Consider the following 16,670-nt stretch of genomic DNA (forward strand, 5'->3'; position numbering starts at 1 on the left):
GTCTGATACTTTGGTTTATAACCAAATACCAGCATCAGCCTCAGCTGCACTTTGTATTTAGTGCTAATTAGCAAATGTTAGCATGCTTACACAGTAACAAAAAGATATAAATGTTTTGGAAAAGCTTCCTGTTAAAAGGGCTGCAACTAACAATTATTTTCATTATCCATTAATATGACGTTTATCTTCTCGATAAATCGTTCTATGAAATGTCAAGTCACTTTTATTAATAAAGCACATTAAAAACAACAGGAGTTGACACAAAGTGCTTTCCAGTTGAAGCAGATGAGTTAGAATCTGCCTTAATATACATGATACATGATTTAAGGAATAATAATACATAAAAGGCAAAAATACATAATGTAATATAATAATGCATATAAAAGAAGAAGGCAAGACTAAAATGGAAAAACACCTAAAACAACTAAGATGATAAAATCAAAGTAATAAAATAGGAAAAGATTTTCAGTTTACAGTGATATAAATCACAGAAAAGCAGCAGATCCTCATATTTCAGAAGCTGGAGCCCGAAAAATGACTGAAACGATTAATCAGTTAACATAATAGTTGCTGATTCATTTTCTTTCAATCGTCGAATTGATTAATAGACTAATTGCTTCAGGTCTATTATTTTCCCAGTCCAAGTCCCAGTTATTTCAGTTTGTACAAAATGCTAAAACATATCCTGTATACGAACTGTAAAAGCTATGCTATAAAGATTATGTATACTTGCAGTATACAGTATTGCTGCCTTCTAAGTTTTTAGAAATGTATATCCAGTTAATATATAGTCTGACTTATAGGATGTTATGTGGCCTATTATCTGAAAGCTGTATCAACATTTCTCAACATGGGTCCTGTAATTACGTCCCTCCATGTTCTCCATGTTCTCTGTGCAGTGTGGCCATTTAAACTTCCCCTCGGGAACCAGCGAGGTTTATCAATCAACCAATCAGTTGATATTGTACCAGTCTTATTCACTAAGAAATTTATGCAAAACACAGCACCCCCCGCCCCCCAAAAAAGCAGTGCAAAAGCAATTAGCCCCTGTCATTACCAATTGTAAGTGCAAATTGCCTGCTTGAGCTTTAAGACCAATTTACTAAGGCAGCCACCCTCGTGCCCCAAAGCACTCTTTGTAATTGGAGCACTCGACATTAATATAAACTGTTCCTTCAGTAATAAGCATCTCCAGACTGTCCTCAATCTTTTTGGCACTGTCCTTATGTTTTGAGACATCTCCGGAATTTTTTATTGATAATGTTTAAGGACTTTTCTGTGTTTTAGTTGGATGTTTTGTACGTGTGGAAGACACATTCAGTCGAGCATCAGAAAACTTTTCTTGCCGTGGTTTTTTTCTATTAATGTCATTGTGTGAAACATTGTGTTGGACCCGGGCAACTGTAACAATCCACACAGAGCTAGCGCACATCCGCAAGAACAAAGAGGAGGGACACCATTCCTGTGAGCAAGTCAAGTCACTAACAAAGCCCAGCGAGATCCTCGCGCATGCAGTTCTGTTGATATTGAGTATTCAGGAGCGCCCAAACTTTGAGGAGTAATATCCGTTGATGGCATGAGAGGAAGACAATGAAATGTCATTGGGTATTAATTGTGCATTGGCTTGGCTGCAGTAAACAGAGATGACATTTTGTGATATCCATGCCTCTCCCCACATGCATGGGTATTGTCCCAATTCCATGCTTTAATGAGGTTTAAAGATCATACCAGAATTACATTAAAGATTTTTTTTTCCTCCACTTTCTTCTTCTTTTCCCTGTCTTCTTTGTCCACTCTTCAGCATTACATATATAATTTACAAATGTCCTTTTCCCCTTATTGTGGTCTTTATCTTGCACTCTCTGTGTCCGACGGGGCGAAATGCAACACCCTGCTTTCATGTTGTCTCTGTTGTTTTCGCAGTCAGGTGGTTTGTATCGTAGTTTCATACGAAGCGTCAGGCTCATTTTCAAGCCTATTTCATCATGTTTAAAGAGGTCACTCTTAATGCTTACTGTAGCCTCTTTTCCCATTGAGATAAGAAATGTTACTTGCTTTATTTTACTGGTTTATAATTGAGGGTCAACAGCACATCAGCTGCATAATTACATCCACAGGTTTGTGTAGTCTTAAGGGACTGCCGGCCTTTAGCTGCATCACGGACAGACTTCCAAAGAATCTATACACTTAATAATAGCTGTTTTCTAAGAAGAGTGTGTTAGTTTGTTGATACATCGTCATCCTGGAAGTACACATGGTGGAAAAGATGTACAATGTCACGTTGCCTCCCCACAGCAATGTTTCTCCATCCTGGTCCACAGACTGAGTACAGCTGGTCCCTCAGCACTGTGTCTGTTATGAGTTTTGTGAATTACAGGCCACTGAAGGCTGATAAAAGTCAGAGAAGTCCACCTTTAATTTTTCAGTTACGATAATTGCTCCCATAGATACTGTATGTCATTTAATGCAAGGTTAAAGTGAGAGCATACCACGAAAATATAAATTCTTTTCAACTACTTTCAGTATGTTCAATTTATAGTTCTAGATGCTTGAACTACAGACCAAATGCAGTCATTTTAGGATGTTTATATACAGTATTTTGGGACTGCAGCTAATAATTACTTTCCTGATTGATAGATTAATCATTTAGTCTATTAAATGTCCATCACAGTGTCCCAGAGTTCAAGGTGACATCCTCAGATGTCTTGTTTAAAACCCAAAGATATTCAGTTTACAATGATACAACACGACAGAAAAAGAGTAAAGCAGCAACGCCTCATATTGGAGAAGCTGAAACCAGAGACAAGTCTTAAGGGGTTATCTCTGCTAGTGGTCAAAAACTCCACAGGGTAGCTTTAATGGACTCATCACACCGAGCTAAAATCTGAATGTGTGTTTTGAAGAATCAGATGCAGAACGGGTAAAAGGTCAGACTGTTGACTTTGAGTTTTCTGCCTAGACTTTTAAAAGACTGTTAGAAAATGCTTCTTTCTTTTTTTTGACAGTTTAAAGTGTCTTCTTAACATACTACAAATGGCCTTGAGGGGAATTCAAGAAGCAGTTTAAAGAAAAACAAAAGGGCAGATTCTTTCTGAACCTCTGCCCCTGTAGGACCTGAACTGCAGCTCAGTGATTCAGAGACACTCTCAGCTGTCTCCCACTGACTGATTACAGCCCTTGAATCCCTGCTCTGTAGGTTGATGACTACGAGTTAAAAATTGCTCCCCCACTCGAGGCTGAGAGGTAGTTTTTATCAAAATTAACGTGCTCTAATGCATTCACGCCCACATCCCATTTTTTACATTTTTTTTTTAGATAATATACAACAAATTACTGCCATTCGATTTAAGTCTGAACAACAAAATGTATTTGAGTGAACTGGTTGTCACATTAAATCCTTTACTACAGCACTAAAAGATTCTGTTGTTTTCTTTTCAGACTGACGATAAACGCAGAATGCCAGCTGCAGCTGCACAACTTTCCAATGGACGAACACTCCTGTCCGCTCATCTTCTCCAGCTGTGAGTACACCTGCTCGATGTAGTGTTCTGACTGTGCCTATAGCAAGTCTTCATCATATTTTATCTTGTGTGTTTCAGGTGGTTATGTTGGTTTGATTAATTTTCCACACAGCCAGTACTCACTGAGTGAGCCGGTGTTAGCGTCCATCACTGTTGTCACACCTGGGTACAGCTGCTTGTGTTGGGAAAGTGGGCGGAGAAACGCTGAATCGTTTCGACGTGGCCGCCTACGAGCGAATATGCTTTCAGAAGTGTTGGTTTGAAACACATTGATGTAGTGGTAGTGGTAGAGGACGACAACGGCAGCCAGATGACTGAAGGGCAATTTTCAACATTCATGAAAGAGCACAAGCAGGGAAAAGAAGTGATTCATGTTGTGTTATTTATGCCACAGTGTTACACTACAGTGTTGTTGACATTTTTACACAGACAGTGAGTACATTTGCGCTTGGAGTTGGTATGCATTCAGTGCCTTACCTAAGCAGGGGCGGGGCCAGAGGGGGGGGCCAGGGTTGTCACAGACGCCCCCTGAAATCCGATGGGCCCATTTCCTCATAATCCGTCCATGGCTGTATGTGTGGAGTTATACATAGCAGCTATTTATTGATATTAATTCAATTCAAAGGGGTGTTATCGGCGTGGGAACAGACGTCTACATTGACAAAGCATTTTATAAACGTGCCCCAGTCTGCCCCCACCACATGGTCAAAACCTGCACCTAAATGTATTCATGTGAAAGTCATCATTGGGAAGCAACATGTTGTATCCTTAGCCTCTCACAGGCAGGCTGGTTTGCAGGTATGGCAACATTTGAATAGTCTGACTTGGTTCACAACTGAGGGAAAGATAAGGACAGTAAACTGAAGCAGACATGCATTGACGCACCTGCGGTGCATTTAAGTACTAAGCTGCATGATCACCAGTAGCAGATCGCCTCCCCATTAAACAGAGAAAAAGTATACAAGTACATAACACAACATAATAAGTTTCCTCATCTGGTCAAATTTGCTTCTGTCTGCTCAACGGAAACTGCACTGTGAAATTAATGAATTCATTGAATTCATTCTGAATGTTTTCTGTTTGGATGTGACATGTAAACAGTCGTCAGTCCGTCTAGCAGGACATCCAGTGAACCTGACGATGGTCTGAGGAGTGGAGCAGTGTGCTGCTGTGGACCTACAGTGGCCTCACAGAGATCTGATATCAGATGTGATAAGAGCTTGCTCTTGTGCAGCCTATTAGAGCCTGAAACCTGGTCCCTGCACGTCCACGTCTGTCAGCCCACCCTGCTGTGATCCATCAAACCCATTTCCTTACCTAAGGAAATCATCAGACATTACGCTGGTTTCCATGACGACGCCTCTGTTTTCTGATTAAGTCAGATTTGCTTTTCTTTAAAGCCATCATGCCTCTGGGGGATTGGAATAATCAAATAAGTACGATACAGATATGAAGCTTAGTTGAATAGACAGACATTAAGGAAGCAGCATCGACTCTGTTGATGATAAGCAAACTACATCTGGAGAAGCTTGTCAGCTTGACTGCTAACACAGAAACAATATTTACAGTCTTCGATCGTGAGCTTGGAAAATAACTAAATGAATGCATATTTAGGAGACAGACATGGTTTTTGTCAAGCATTCTTAACATTATTAAAGCTGCAATAATCTATTTTTTGATTTTAATAAGGGCTCAAATTGTTACGTGCGGCTGCAGACACAGACGAGGAGACAGGAATTAGGGAAAAGGTATTTATTGCAGACTACGGAGGAAAGCAGGGCTGTAGGAGAGGGGTGGCTAAAGCTGGTAACTATCATCCAGGGACTGAGGCGTGAGCTGGGCAGATCAGGTCCAGGGGAACTGGTTGAGCAGGGATCGAGAGGAGCAGACCAGGGCTGAACAGCGGGCTAGACCAGATTTGGAGGCAGAGACAGGGACTAGAGTAAGCACTGCCAGGGCAGTAGTTGAGCCTACGATCTGGCAGAGTTTAGTATTTGTAGAGGTCTTGATTATTGAGATGAGGTGCAGCTTGTGCGGCTCTGCTCTGTCTCCGGCACACCTGTCTCCACTCACACAATCAGGCAGAGCCACTTCGGGAGTGACGGCAGGTTAGGGGGGCACAGGACTAGAGGTAGAGGGCAAGGAAGACGATGTCCAGGGGCAGATGTAACACAAATGACTGTGTGTAATGTAAAATGGGTTGCTCATAGTGATGAACCCACTGAGAATTGTCACTGCAGTTCCCCTCAACTCTTAGAGCATTTTAGCATCTTTCAGCTCATTGTTTTGGTTTGACTGTTTCACTCTCGCTGCTCTCTTTAACCTTGTTTCCAGTCGCAGAGGGCAGCTGGTGAACATAGTGACGCATGTAGCAACTTAAGAGCCATAAGAGTTTTTCTGTCAGGAAGTGGTTGAGACCCAAAAATGAGCCAAAAGCATAGTGGACGATTTACATTTACATTCTCCAGGTGGTCAGAGAGACAGATTGTGTGTCGGCTGGACGTGTAAAAAGGCGGCTGTTTGCTAACAAGGTCACCATAACAACTTTAGAAGTTGTTGCTACGCTAAAAGTTGCAAAAAGAAAAAGATATAAAACAATTTCACTGCACTTTTAGTCTTTTAAGGAGTTTGCTAAAGGCCACGTTGTACCCAAATTAAAGCTATTCTGTTGAAACATGCTGCTTTGGAATAATTGTGATTCTGTGAAATCATTAACCAAAAAGTCTCTGCATTAATGAACACAGGTATCTGAAATAAGTTCGCTTTAACTCAACGTATTGTCATTACACCTTCATGTTTTGTGAAGAATATAACTTATTTGGTTTAGTACTCCCATGTTAAAGACATAGATCTCCATTACAGTACATGTATTCTGTAGAGCTCTCAGTAACATAAGGCTGCTGACTCATAGTATTACATGTTTTTGGACGATCAGACCTTTTCATTTCCAGGTTATTACTGAGTGCTGTCCAATTTCCTGCAGTTGTAAATTAATAGTTCTATTGTGTGATCATGAAAATCCTTTTTTATTGGATTTCTCTGCTAAAATTGCCACACTGAGCCTCTGGCCTATTTTACTTTTAAAAGCTGAGATGCTCCCAGTGTGGCAACTGTAGCTACACTACAAAGCACCTAAACGGAAAAACAAAACAAATGACAAATATTGTCGTCAGCTAACAAGAATTAGATTCACAAGTCTGCAAACTGGATGTTTTACACCAGAGTTCAAAGAGAATAAAGGGGAAATCAATTGTAGAGGAGACATCAGTTGCAACAAAAGCTAAAAAGATGTTGCATTTGAGAAAGTCAGTCAGTGGTGGAGAAAGTACTACACAGTAAAAAAAATACTCTAGAACTGTACAAATAAAAGTCATGCATTGAAAAAGTTATTTGAATAATAATAAGTATTATTCACAAAATGTACTACTTTAAAGTATAAAAAGTAAAAGTATCTCAATGCAGAGTGTTACACTATTATGTATTATATCATTAGATCATTTTTACTTACTGTTGTAGCCTTTTTAACTATTTCATGTGGGGCTGCAGTTGTTAGTGTTTATTTTCATTAATTATCAATCTGCTGCTTATTTTCTCGATTAATGAATTCATTGTTGGTCTGTAAGAAGTCAGAGAATAATACGAAATGCCCGTCACAGTTTCCCAGAGCTGAAAGTGACATCTTCAAATTAGCTTGTTTTGTCCGACTGCAAAACCCCAAAATGATTCAGTTTAATGTAACTTAAGACAACAGAAACTAGCAAAGCATCACATTTAAGAAGCTGCAAACATGAAATATTTGTCGTTTCTTGCATGAAAAATGACTTAAACAACTGAAACTCAGTTGTCAAAATAGTGACCTCTAGTGGGTAGTTTAATCTACAACAATGTGTCATAGTTTAGAAGCGCTTCATGTGTTTTGTATGCAAAATCTTAATTTATAAAATAATCAGTGACTATTGCTGTCAGATGAATGTAGTGCAGTAAGTGTAGTACTTTATCACATTTACTGGGCTTCATACTGTAAAAGCAGAGATGTTTAAGGGATCATTTTTGTTTTTATTTTGAAAGGTTCTGTGTCTTCCTGTTAGGCTGATGTCTTATGAACATTGTTAATTTAAAAATCCATCGTGAATTGTGCTTTGAGCCCATTACTAATGTTTTATGCAGATGTCGTAGAGAGTATTGCCAATCCAGCGTTGCCATTCATAAAAGTTGACTTGGTTAAAGAGCTCTTTTCAACAGTGAGCTGTTATTCTCTGAACATTTTGAATATGAGCAGCGATTTGCTGAATCTTTAATGGCATCATTAATAGCAAATGAGAGAACTGTGGCAAATGTTAATGGAATTCATTCATCAAACATGTTTGAAAACAATTAGTAGTTTGGGCAACATCTTCCCTCACAGTTAATGTTTTTGTTAATTGAAAGCCTATTACATCAAATTGCTATCAGGCAAGATCATAATTTTGTTAGCTTTCCTACTTAAAATGATTATGTGTCTGTTTAAGATGAGAAGGATCCGGGCTCGCGCGACAGCAAAGCAGGAATGCAATCATTAACCCATCATTAACCTCACATGATCTATTGTAAAAGCACTCCCAGGCTCCGTGCACATCATATGAAGGTCAGGGCCAACATCAAGATGGATTCAGTACATTATTGAACCAAAGCTTTCATTTAATCTACTTTCCTTCTGTCTCCGTCTTCATTCCAGACTGTCTTTTCATTAGCCGGCCTCCAGCACAAGACAAATGTTGCTCTGGGTGGCCCTAGGTCTATCTGCACAGGATATCCATCATTAGGATGTGCGATGTAGCGCCAGGGGTCACACACACATGCTCTGTGTAATTGCAGATGGATACCCACGAGACGAGATGATTTACAAGTGGAGGAAGAACTCTGTGGAGGCGGCTGACCAAAAGTCCTGGCGTCTCTACCAGTTTGACTTCATGGGCCTGAGGAACACTACAGACATAATAAAGACTACAGCAGGTAGGATCTCCCTGTCCGACATTTTCAAACACACTGCCGACGAGCTCATTGAACACGTGTTGGCGTTTACTGTCCGCAGACAGACGAAGACACTTGCTTTGAAGAAGTGGTCATTATCGTTCCTTCATTCATTGATGGTGCAACAAGTTGTCGTTGCCACATCAACTGTGGTTTGTTGGAAATTAAAGTGCAGCCAAACTTAGATTGTTGGATGAATATCACGCAAGAAAACACGTATTGGCAATCTGACGCCATGAAAATGAGTTGTCCGTGCCTAAGCACTAGTACATGCCAAAATTAATTTCAGTTTGTAAATGAAAAGAGAAAACTGTCTCTCTCTGTTAAGCCCCTGTTGAGACCACCAAGTCAATTCCAGGATAAAAGAACAAATCCATTAGTCAGACCACTTGCTGTCTTATCATCGCTTATGTGACTTCATCTCCTTGTTTACATCGAGCTTACAAAGAAATAGAAAGTACAAGTCACAAAAACACCCGTCTATCTGTCCTCTTCTCCATCTGCCGTCTTTTTAATCCACTTGAATTTGAGTTTGCCGCACTGAGCGAGCTTACTTGAGACGACATCGTCATGCTCCGTTTCAGAGAGTTGCTAATACATTTCTTCTTCCACATGAATAAAAAGTTGTCATACTACAGAAGTTTCAGTCCTGGTTGATTTGGTGACACCAGTGGTTACTGTTGGTAACAGTTTAATACTACAGTAAACACTTGTCAGAAATGCAACAGAAGAGCAGCTGACGTTTCTGTTTACAGAGCAGCCAAACAAACTCACAGTCAGTCAACAGTAATTGCAGTCATGATCTGATTTCATGCTGTAAGCGGAACACAGTTTAGTTTGTTAGCTCACTGAGGAGTTGGACATGTGCATCCTGTCGCCTGCAGCTCGTCATCTAACAGCTCAGCGTGGCTGCTCCTGACTGTTCATTACTCCCTGCTATATTTAAAACTGTCCCTCTGTCAGGAAAATGACTATTGTTTTGTTTTGTAGATGCGTTTTAGATGAATGATTTGGGTCAGCGCTAACTTTAGTGACAAATACATTTTGCCAGTTGAATTTGTTTAACGTGAAGTAGAAGCAGTTGGAAATGTTGGCTTAGCATTAGCAGTAACTTAGTACATTAACGCTGCATCGTTTCCTGTGAATCCCTCACGCAAAGGTAGGCGGACTCCGCCACTAACTCTAACAACTACTATATAGAGAGGCATTTACAGAATGTAAATACAGTTATACTGAATGGGTGTTTGCTGAAAAAATGCTGTCAATAAAAATCAAAAATGAGGTTTGATTACGTGGAAATCATAATGCTTATAACTTTAAAATGTGTCACTGAAACCTCTTTGGGGCAAGAAATTATACATATAGAAATCATTCAGGTTTATAAAGCAATTAAATTTTTCTACCAGTAATAATTACTGATATTAGCTGAAGAGTGGAATCACTTAAACCACCTGAAACCACCTTAAGAGGAAGCTGTACGTGATCTGCATAGAGCTGACTCTGCTCTTATATTTTTAGAAATGTTGCAGCACTGTTAAAACTCATGGAGACATGTTGAGTTTGTTGGTTTCATTCTTGACCTTGGAAATGGAAGTTTGACAAAAAGAATAAATAAAAATACACGTTTTAACTCAATGTGCACTTAATAGATTTCCTCTGGAGTTTTCAGTTGGAGTTTGTTCAGTTGGGAGTGAAGAAGCAGTATGTTTGAACACGTACATTATATACATACATGAATATAATAAACACCTAAAATGTCCTTATATTTGCCTACAGTGACAGTACAGTGTACTGTAGTGTGTTATAACCTATTTCTTAAGTGTTTATATACTGCTAAGAATGCTAAATGAGGGATTTAAAGTTTTACCATGATGTTAGTTACCATGACTACCACGGGAACTTCAGAGACGTCAGTGCCTACAGTGGCTGGAGGCATGTGAGTCTGTAAAGTTTCACATCGAGTGTTTTCACGCACAGGTGACTACGTGGTGATGACAGTGTACTTTGACCTGAGTAGAAGAATGGGCTACTTCACCATCCAGACCTACATCCCCTGCATCCTCACTGTGGTCCTCTCCTGGGTGTCCTTCTGGATCAAAAAAGACGCCACGCCGGCCAGAACGGCTTTAGGTACTGTGGTCTCACCGCAGGTCTGTCCACAGCAGGACATTCTGTAGGTTTACGTCTGGAACATTGCTTTGAATTGTCATCTCAAGGTCCTACTTTCAAGGTTTCCGCACATTTCAATCATGTTTTGCTTTGAATGCGCTCCGTCCTGTTAGCTATACTGCGTGGACGCGTGTTTGTCACTTAACTTGAGTCACGCCATCTGCTTTTTCTGTTTTGTTATGCTTTTTTCCCTCTTTTGTACATGCTCTCTATTTGTTGTTGTGCAGTCCTGTGGAACATGTTGCTGAAGGTAATTGATTTCATCCATTTTCTTTTTCTTCTTCTCTGTTTACACTTTATCCATTGTTCACATGTTTGAGTGACTGGGGTTGTGTTTGCCCGGGCCTTCGGTTAAATTACATAGGGGGGAGGAATGCTGGTTTAAGTGCAGCCATTTCAAACTTCCAGACTGACATTACAAAAATATAGGGAAGGAAGTGTGTAAGTGTGCCTTTTTTGAACAATACAAACTGCTGAGCTAATGTTAGAAATGATATTTTTGGCTTCTGAATATTTTTAATGAATGCGTGCTCATCACTCACTTACATTACACATTACACCAGCCACTGTGTTCCGTACTGTACGATCACAACTGATGAAAGGTGGAAAATGAATTGAGAGTGCTATGAATCGGCCATCTTTGCTGTAAAACATCTGGATCAATTGCATGCAAATCAGGCGAGAGAATGAAGACAATGAATGGATCTTCGATGTAGGCTGATCGTAGAGGTACAGGGGCAAGCCGAGCCAGTGTGGGAGTAGAGATGAAGCCCTGTATATGTAGAAAATGATGAGGGTGAGAGCGGTCACTTTGAACCATTTGTGTTTGACTCGTTTTATACAGGACTTCACAATTTCCTCCACATTAAGCTGTCAGTAAAGATAAATGCTTTTGAGAGTTTTCCTCTTTTCAGAGTTGCTGTTTCTATTCTATTGTTTAGAGCACAAAAAAACTCTTGCATCAGTGCCACAGCATCGGCAGAAGGCAGGTAAGTGTAATCACTGTGGCAAGCAGAGGCTAAAGGAAAAGTGTGAGATGTCCGCCTGAAATAGATGGGGCCAGCTTGTTACCGTGGCAACCGCAGTGAAACAGTCACAGATGTTTTTTGTTTTTTTTCTTTCTTATAGGCATCTCTATAATGCTCATGGAGGAGGAGATGGGGGAGAGGAAAGAGTGAAATCACACAGAAATGCTTGAGGAAAAGAGGCTTTTCTCATGTCTGTCAGTCTGAGTGACATCAGCAACATCTGCTGTAGTCAAAATGAAAATGTTAGCCTCTAACTTAGCAGCTAAGTGACACTGTAAAGATAAAGATAAGGTTAGTTTACCTTAAAAAAAAAATACTAACAGAAAGGTAGATGCTAAGTGCTTTTACATGCAGTGAATCCAGGAAATCTTAAAGCTGCACTAATCAATATTTTTATATTAACAATCCAATGACTGAATGAATGTGTGTAACGTGATAGAAGGTGCCTGCAGTGATGAACCGCCCAACTCTATAGTTCCTCTCATCTCTACAGAGCGTTTTAGCATCTTTCAGCTCATTGTTTTGGTTTTATGGGCATTTTTACTGTTCATCAGCATCTCAGGTGCAGCAGGACACTGTTTGTTACCTGCTCAGCACCAAACAGCAGACAAACAATGTTAGCAACTAGCTGGTGAACGTAGTGGAGCATTTAGCAGCTAAAGAGCCAGACATTACTTTTTACATTTGTCAGGTGGCCAGAGACGCTAACAGGTTCACCGTATAACAGCTGCAGATAATACGTCAAAGTTTTGTCGACAAGAGACCAAAAAAATATTCAAAGCTGCTTCAAGGTGTTGCTGAAGATGAGAAAATATTTCGAATATTTTTTCGGCACTTTAAGGCACAGCAAGGAAAACATGCATCTTGAATGATAGCCTTATCTCAGTGTAATACTCACATGCCCATATTGAGTACATTAACACTGGTTACTGTGATCAATCCTCCTATTCATACTGGCCATAAAGTGGTCCCCTCCTAGCCTGGCTCCAGTGGAAAAGGTGTAGTTAGTTAGTTATTCATGCAAATATTCATTTCATTCATTCAAAGCTAACATGAGGAAGTCAGAGTCAGCCGAATAGTAAGTAGTATACTCCAAAGTTACAGTGTTTAGCACTCTTCTCGGAGTTTACAGTGATCATGAAGGATCTCGAGGCAAACACTCCAATGAGGCGTCAAAGCTTTGGCTCCGTCTATTTAGATTTTGCACTCAAACAAAGACGAGATATTATATTGTATGTTCTTTGTGCACAGTTCCTGCATTAGCTTGTGCTTCTTCGTCAGGCAGAAGAAATAGCGCAAATATGACCTTATGTCCAATGTCCCAATCAAACTTAAAATAGTTCCAACACAAACCTTGTGGATTTCCATTATTGCCTGTGAGCAGCGCCTGAGATGAGTTTGTCCTTCTTTGTGTCCTTCAGGTATAACCACAGTGCTGACTATGACTACTCTCAGTAGCGTGGCCAGGACGTCACTACCCAGAGTGTCTTATGTCACTGCCATGGACCTTTTCGTCACTGTCTGCTTCCTGTTTGTCTTTGCTGCTCTAATGGAGTATGCAACATTAAATTACTATTCATACAGCGCTCGAAGACCCAGCTGCATGGAGCCTAAAAGATCGGTAAGTTGGCCTCGAGTCTACTCTAGTCTAGTTTTTGTTCTATACAGATATAATAAATATTCTTGCAGCAATGTTCCTTAAAATCACCCCGTGGTAAACTCATGATAAAATGTAGATTGAGGTGATGCCCGGACGTACAGGAGGACTTGTCACAAAAGTAGCTTTTCTCTGATAGCGCTTTGGTTTTGTTATCACAACATGGAAGTAAGAAAACCTTTCAGGGTTGAGATGATGTGACGCTGCCCTTGATAAGCTCTTCTGATAAGACTGTTACTATTTTAAGGGACACGTCATCAGTCTGAACAAGCTTCCATGACAGACGGGCCTTTTTCTAGCCCGTCAACAACCGAAGGGAGGGAGTGCAGACTGTCACCTCGTGTTCTCTGCAGAAAACCAAAGCTCTTATCTGTAATGTTCGACTGGCAAACTGTATAACGTCTCTAGCATTAATGCAGTGGAGATGGAAGTTTGCCTCAGTGGATATTAGTGTGAGCTTTTTCCTCCAAATGAGCTTATTTTTTATCATGTGGTACATGAGCCTTTGGAGCACCGCTCAATGTAAAGTGTAAGTGAATCAATGGCCACGGCTGGATGAACACCGTGAACAAGTGTCTATACAATAACAAAATTAAATGTTGTCTTTGAATTCATTTGTTTGCCCAACTGTAACTGAAGCTTTAGAGAAATCAGGGTATTTCCCACCTGTGTTCATCTAGGATGGTCCATCCAAGTGATTATTCAACCACCTTATAATGCAGTTAAAAATTAAATAAAAGGATTTAATATGAATAATATCCACCACTATCATGAAGTCAATCAATTTCCTTCACTGGAGGAACACCAGGTATCTATTTAAAAAGCTGCTCTCCTCTGTTGTCACCTGAAATGAAACACAAATTTTTCCTCACACATCTCCCGCTGAGTGTGACTGACTGAGCTATTTGCCTCTACTTGTCCTAACTTGTAAAAACGTGTCACACAGGTGTAACAAAGAGCATCCATGTTCCTCTGGTGAGTTACGGCGAGTGTAAGACTGTTCCATAAACACCAAAACCACATCTATTGCACACATTTCGTGAAGCATTAACGTTAACAGATAAGGTTTTAAAAGTTATTTGAGGGCTAATGTTAGCATGGCTAGTGAATGGAAGCTAACATTCACATTAATATTAACTAGCTCAAGCTTACTTACTGGCAGATAAACTGGAAAACAGCTAAAAAATAAGGCATCTTAAGAGAGAATCTCTAACTTGATAAGTTTGAATTATTTTCATAGAAAGCTCCACGACAAATCCTCTGACATGAGAGAGAAAATGGCGGGGTGTGTAACGACCCTTGGCTGTTGTTGAGCCTGTTCCCAGGAGACTTTCTATTTTGAACAAAACATAACTTCTTTCATTCATCTCAGCATCTCAAGTTGATAAAACATTCTAGAATCACTTTTACGTTTCCAAACACGGTGCATCCGTGTTGAACAAAGGCGAACTCTTAATTTCAAGTCGACAGACAGGAGACGACGCCAAATGCTTCAAAGCTTCAATTAATCCTTCGTACAAGTTTCAACAAAAGAAAATGGGAGATATTGAATATTCGCGGGACGGAAGTATAATATTAATATTCAGGATATCTCTGCCTCTAGTTCAATACTAAATCACTGGTGTGTACGTAAGCCGAGAACGGCCGCGCTATTTGTTTTTTTTAATGCCGTTATCTCGAGATCACGAGTTAATTATTTCGTTATCACGAGATAACAAATCTAGTTTTCTCATGATTACGAAATAATTAACTCATGATCTCGAGATAATGGCATTAAAAAAAAAAAAATTGCAATCACAGCTTCCATACTGGTGTACCCAGTTTTTTTAGGCATTGAGTAAAAGTCTATCATGTGGCTAGGCTAAATAAAACGTAGGCATGTAAAACTATATAACATATAACATGTAACTCGAAATGTTATTTTACAGTGACAATCTCTGTTCACCACAAAAATCCATCGTCGTTAATGGGAAAACAGGTCCAAGTTTCCCCAACACAACTAGCCTGTACCAGAAAAGAAGCAAGACTTAAACTCAAAAATCAATTTCTCTTGTTCTTCTCAGAACTATTCCGTCCTGGATGTGAGACCTCCGCACACCGTCATCACTTTAAACAACTCCATGTACTGGCAGGACTTTGAGGACGCTTGCGTCTACGAGTGTCTGGACGGAAAAGACTGCCAGAGCTTCTTCTGCTGCTTCGAGGAGTGTAAAGGAGGCGCGTGGAGAAAAGGACGTCTCCACATAGATTTACTTGAACTGGACGCATACTCGCGCGTCTTTTTTCCCACCTCCTTCTTGCTGTTCAACATCGTCTACTGGGTGGGCTATCTCTACCTTTAGCACACTGCAGGAGCCCGCTTGGTCACAACAGAAGGACAGCACAGTTTAACAGGGGAAATTCAAGATGAATAAAAAGGTAACACCAAATAAACTCTTTCCCGTGGTACCTGAAGCAGTTACCTGGAGATAACAAGAGAGGACAGTGTGTGTCTGCAGGCCTGCGGAGATTTCTGCCTCTGTGACTTCAGGAATGAGAATACAACACAATACTGATTCAATATGCTGTACACAGAGAGGGGACAGGATGGACTGTGTGCTAATGACGATATGAAGACAAAGAAGGAAATGTGCTTTGAACTGCTACCCCAAACGTCTCAATCAGGAGGATGACTTGTGTTGTAGGGAATGTACCGGCACGTTATTATTCAGCCATCAGTCAAATCCAATTGATGAAAATCCAAGGACATTTAAACCATTCATAGTGCCTTCCTCTGGAGGGGTAGATACTATCTGCTACAATAATCAGGGAATAATGATTTATAGAATAAAATAAAAAATAGAAGAGCCTGGCTTTGACTGATTATGGCTGTTCTCATTCAGAGCTTTGAGTCACATTTATAAAACAGCCATTTGTTGTACCAACCACATGAAAAATCATTAGGTTTTTATCTCTTCATACTGACTTTCAGCCATTAGGCATGACTCATTCCTCCTGCTTGCAACACTATTAGTACCCCTCCACGGTATAATAAATAACTTGGTTTCTAGGGAAGAGAACGATATTGAATTAACCTTACAGCTGAAGGAACAATGTGTGCTTTATTGGCATCATTTTTGTGACATGACTTCAATTATTTGAATTGCTCTTTTTTATTTTATTTATGTTTGTGTTCATGGCAGGCATGGGAGCAGCCTGGATGCACACCCAACAAATTATTATGAAGGTAAATTTGCTAACTGCTGTGGGTTCAAAAGGAGATCCTGCTTAGAGCACCAACCATGA

At 40.1% G+C, this 16,670-nt stretch overlaps 1 protein-coding gene across 2 annotated transcripts in view; it reads left to right on the plus strand.

Moving 5' to 3' along the window:
* Positions 1-15,727, plus strand: part of LOC139287406 (gamma-aminobutyric acid receptor subunit gamma-3) — a 39,557-nt gene extending 23,830 nt beyond the window's left edge. Inside the window, exons 4-8 of one of the 2 annotated variants that reach the window (XM_070908420.1) lie at positions 3,439-3,521; positions 8,376-8,513; positions 10,509-10,661; positions 13,150-13,349; positions 15,404-15,727. In XM_070908420.1, the coding sequence (XP_070764521.1) occupies positions 3,439-3,521; positions 8,376-8,513; positions 10,509-10,661; positions 13,150-13,349; positions 15,404-15,727 (898 nt within the window). The remainder of the gene's footprint in view (positions 1-3,438; positions 3,522-8,375; positions 8,514-10,508; positions 10,662-13,149; positions 13,350-15,403) is intronic. The other variant, XM_070908421.1, reaches the window with a different exon arrangement.
* Positions 15,728-16,670: the final 943 nt, after the last annotated feature.

This window comes from Enoplosus armatus, chromosome 7 (assembly GCF_043641665.1).
Source record: "Enoplosus armatus isolate fEnoArm2 chromosome 7, fEnoArm2.hap1, whole genome shotgun sequence".
Lineage (NCBI taxonomy): Eukaryota > Metazoa > Chordata > Actinopteri > Centrarchiformes > Enoplosidae > Enoplosus > Enoplosus armatus.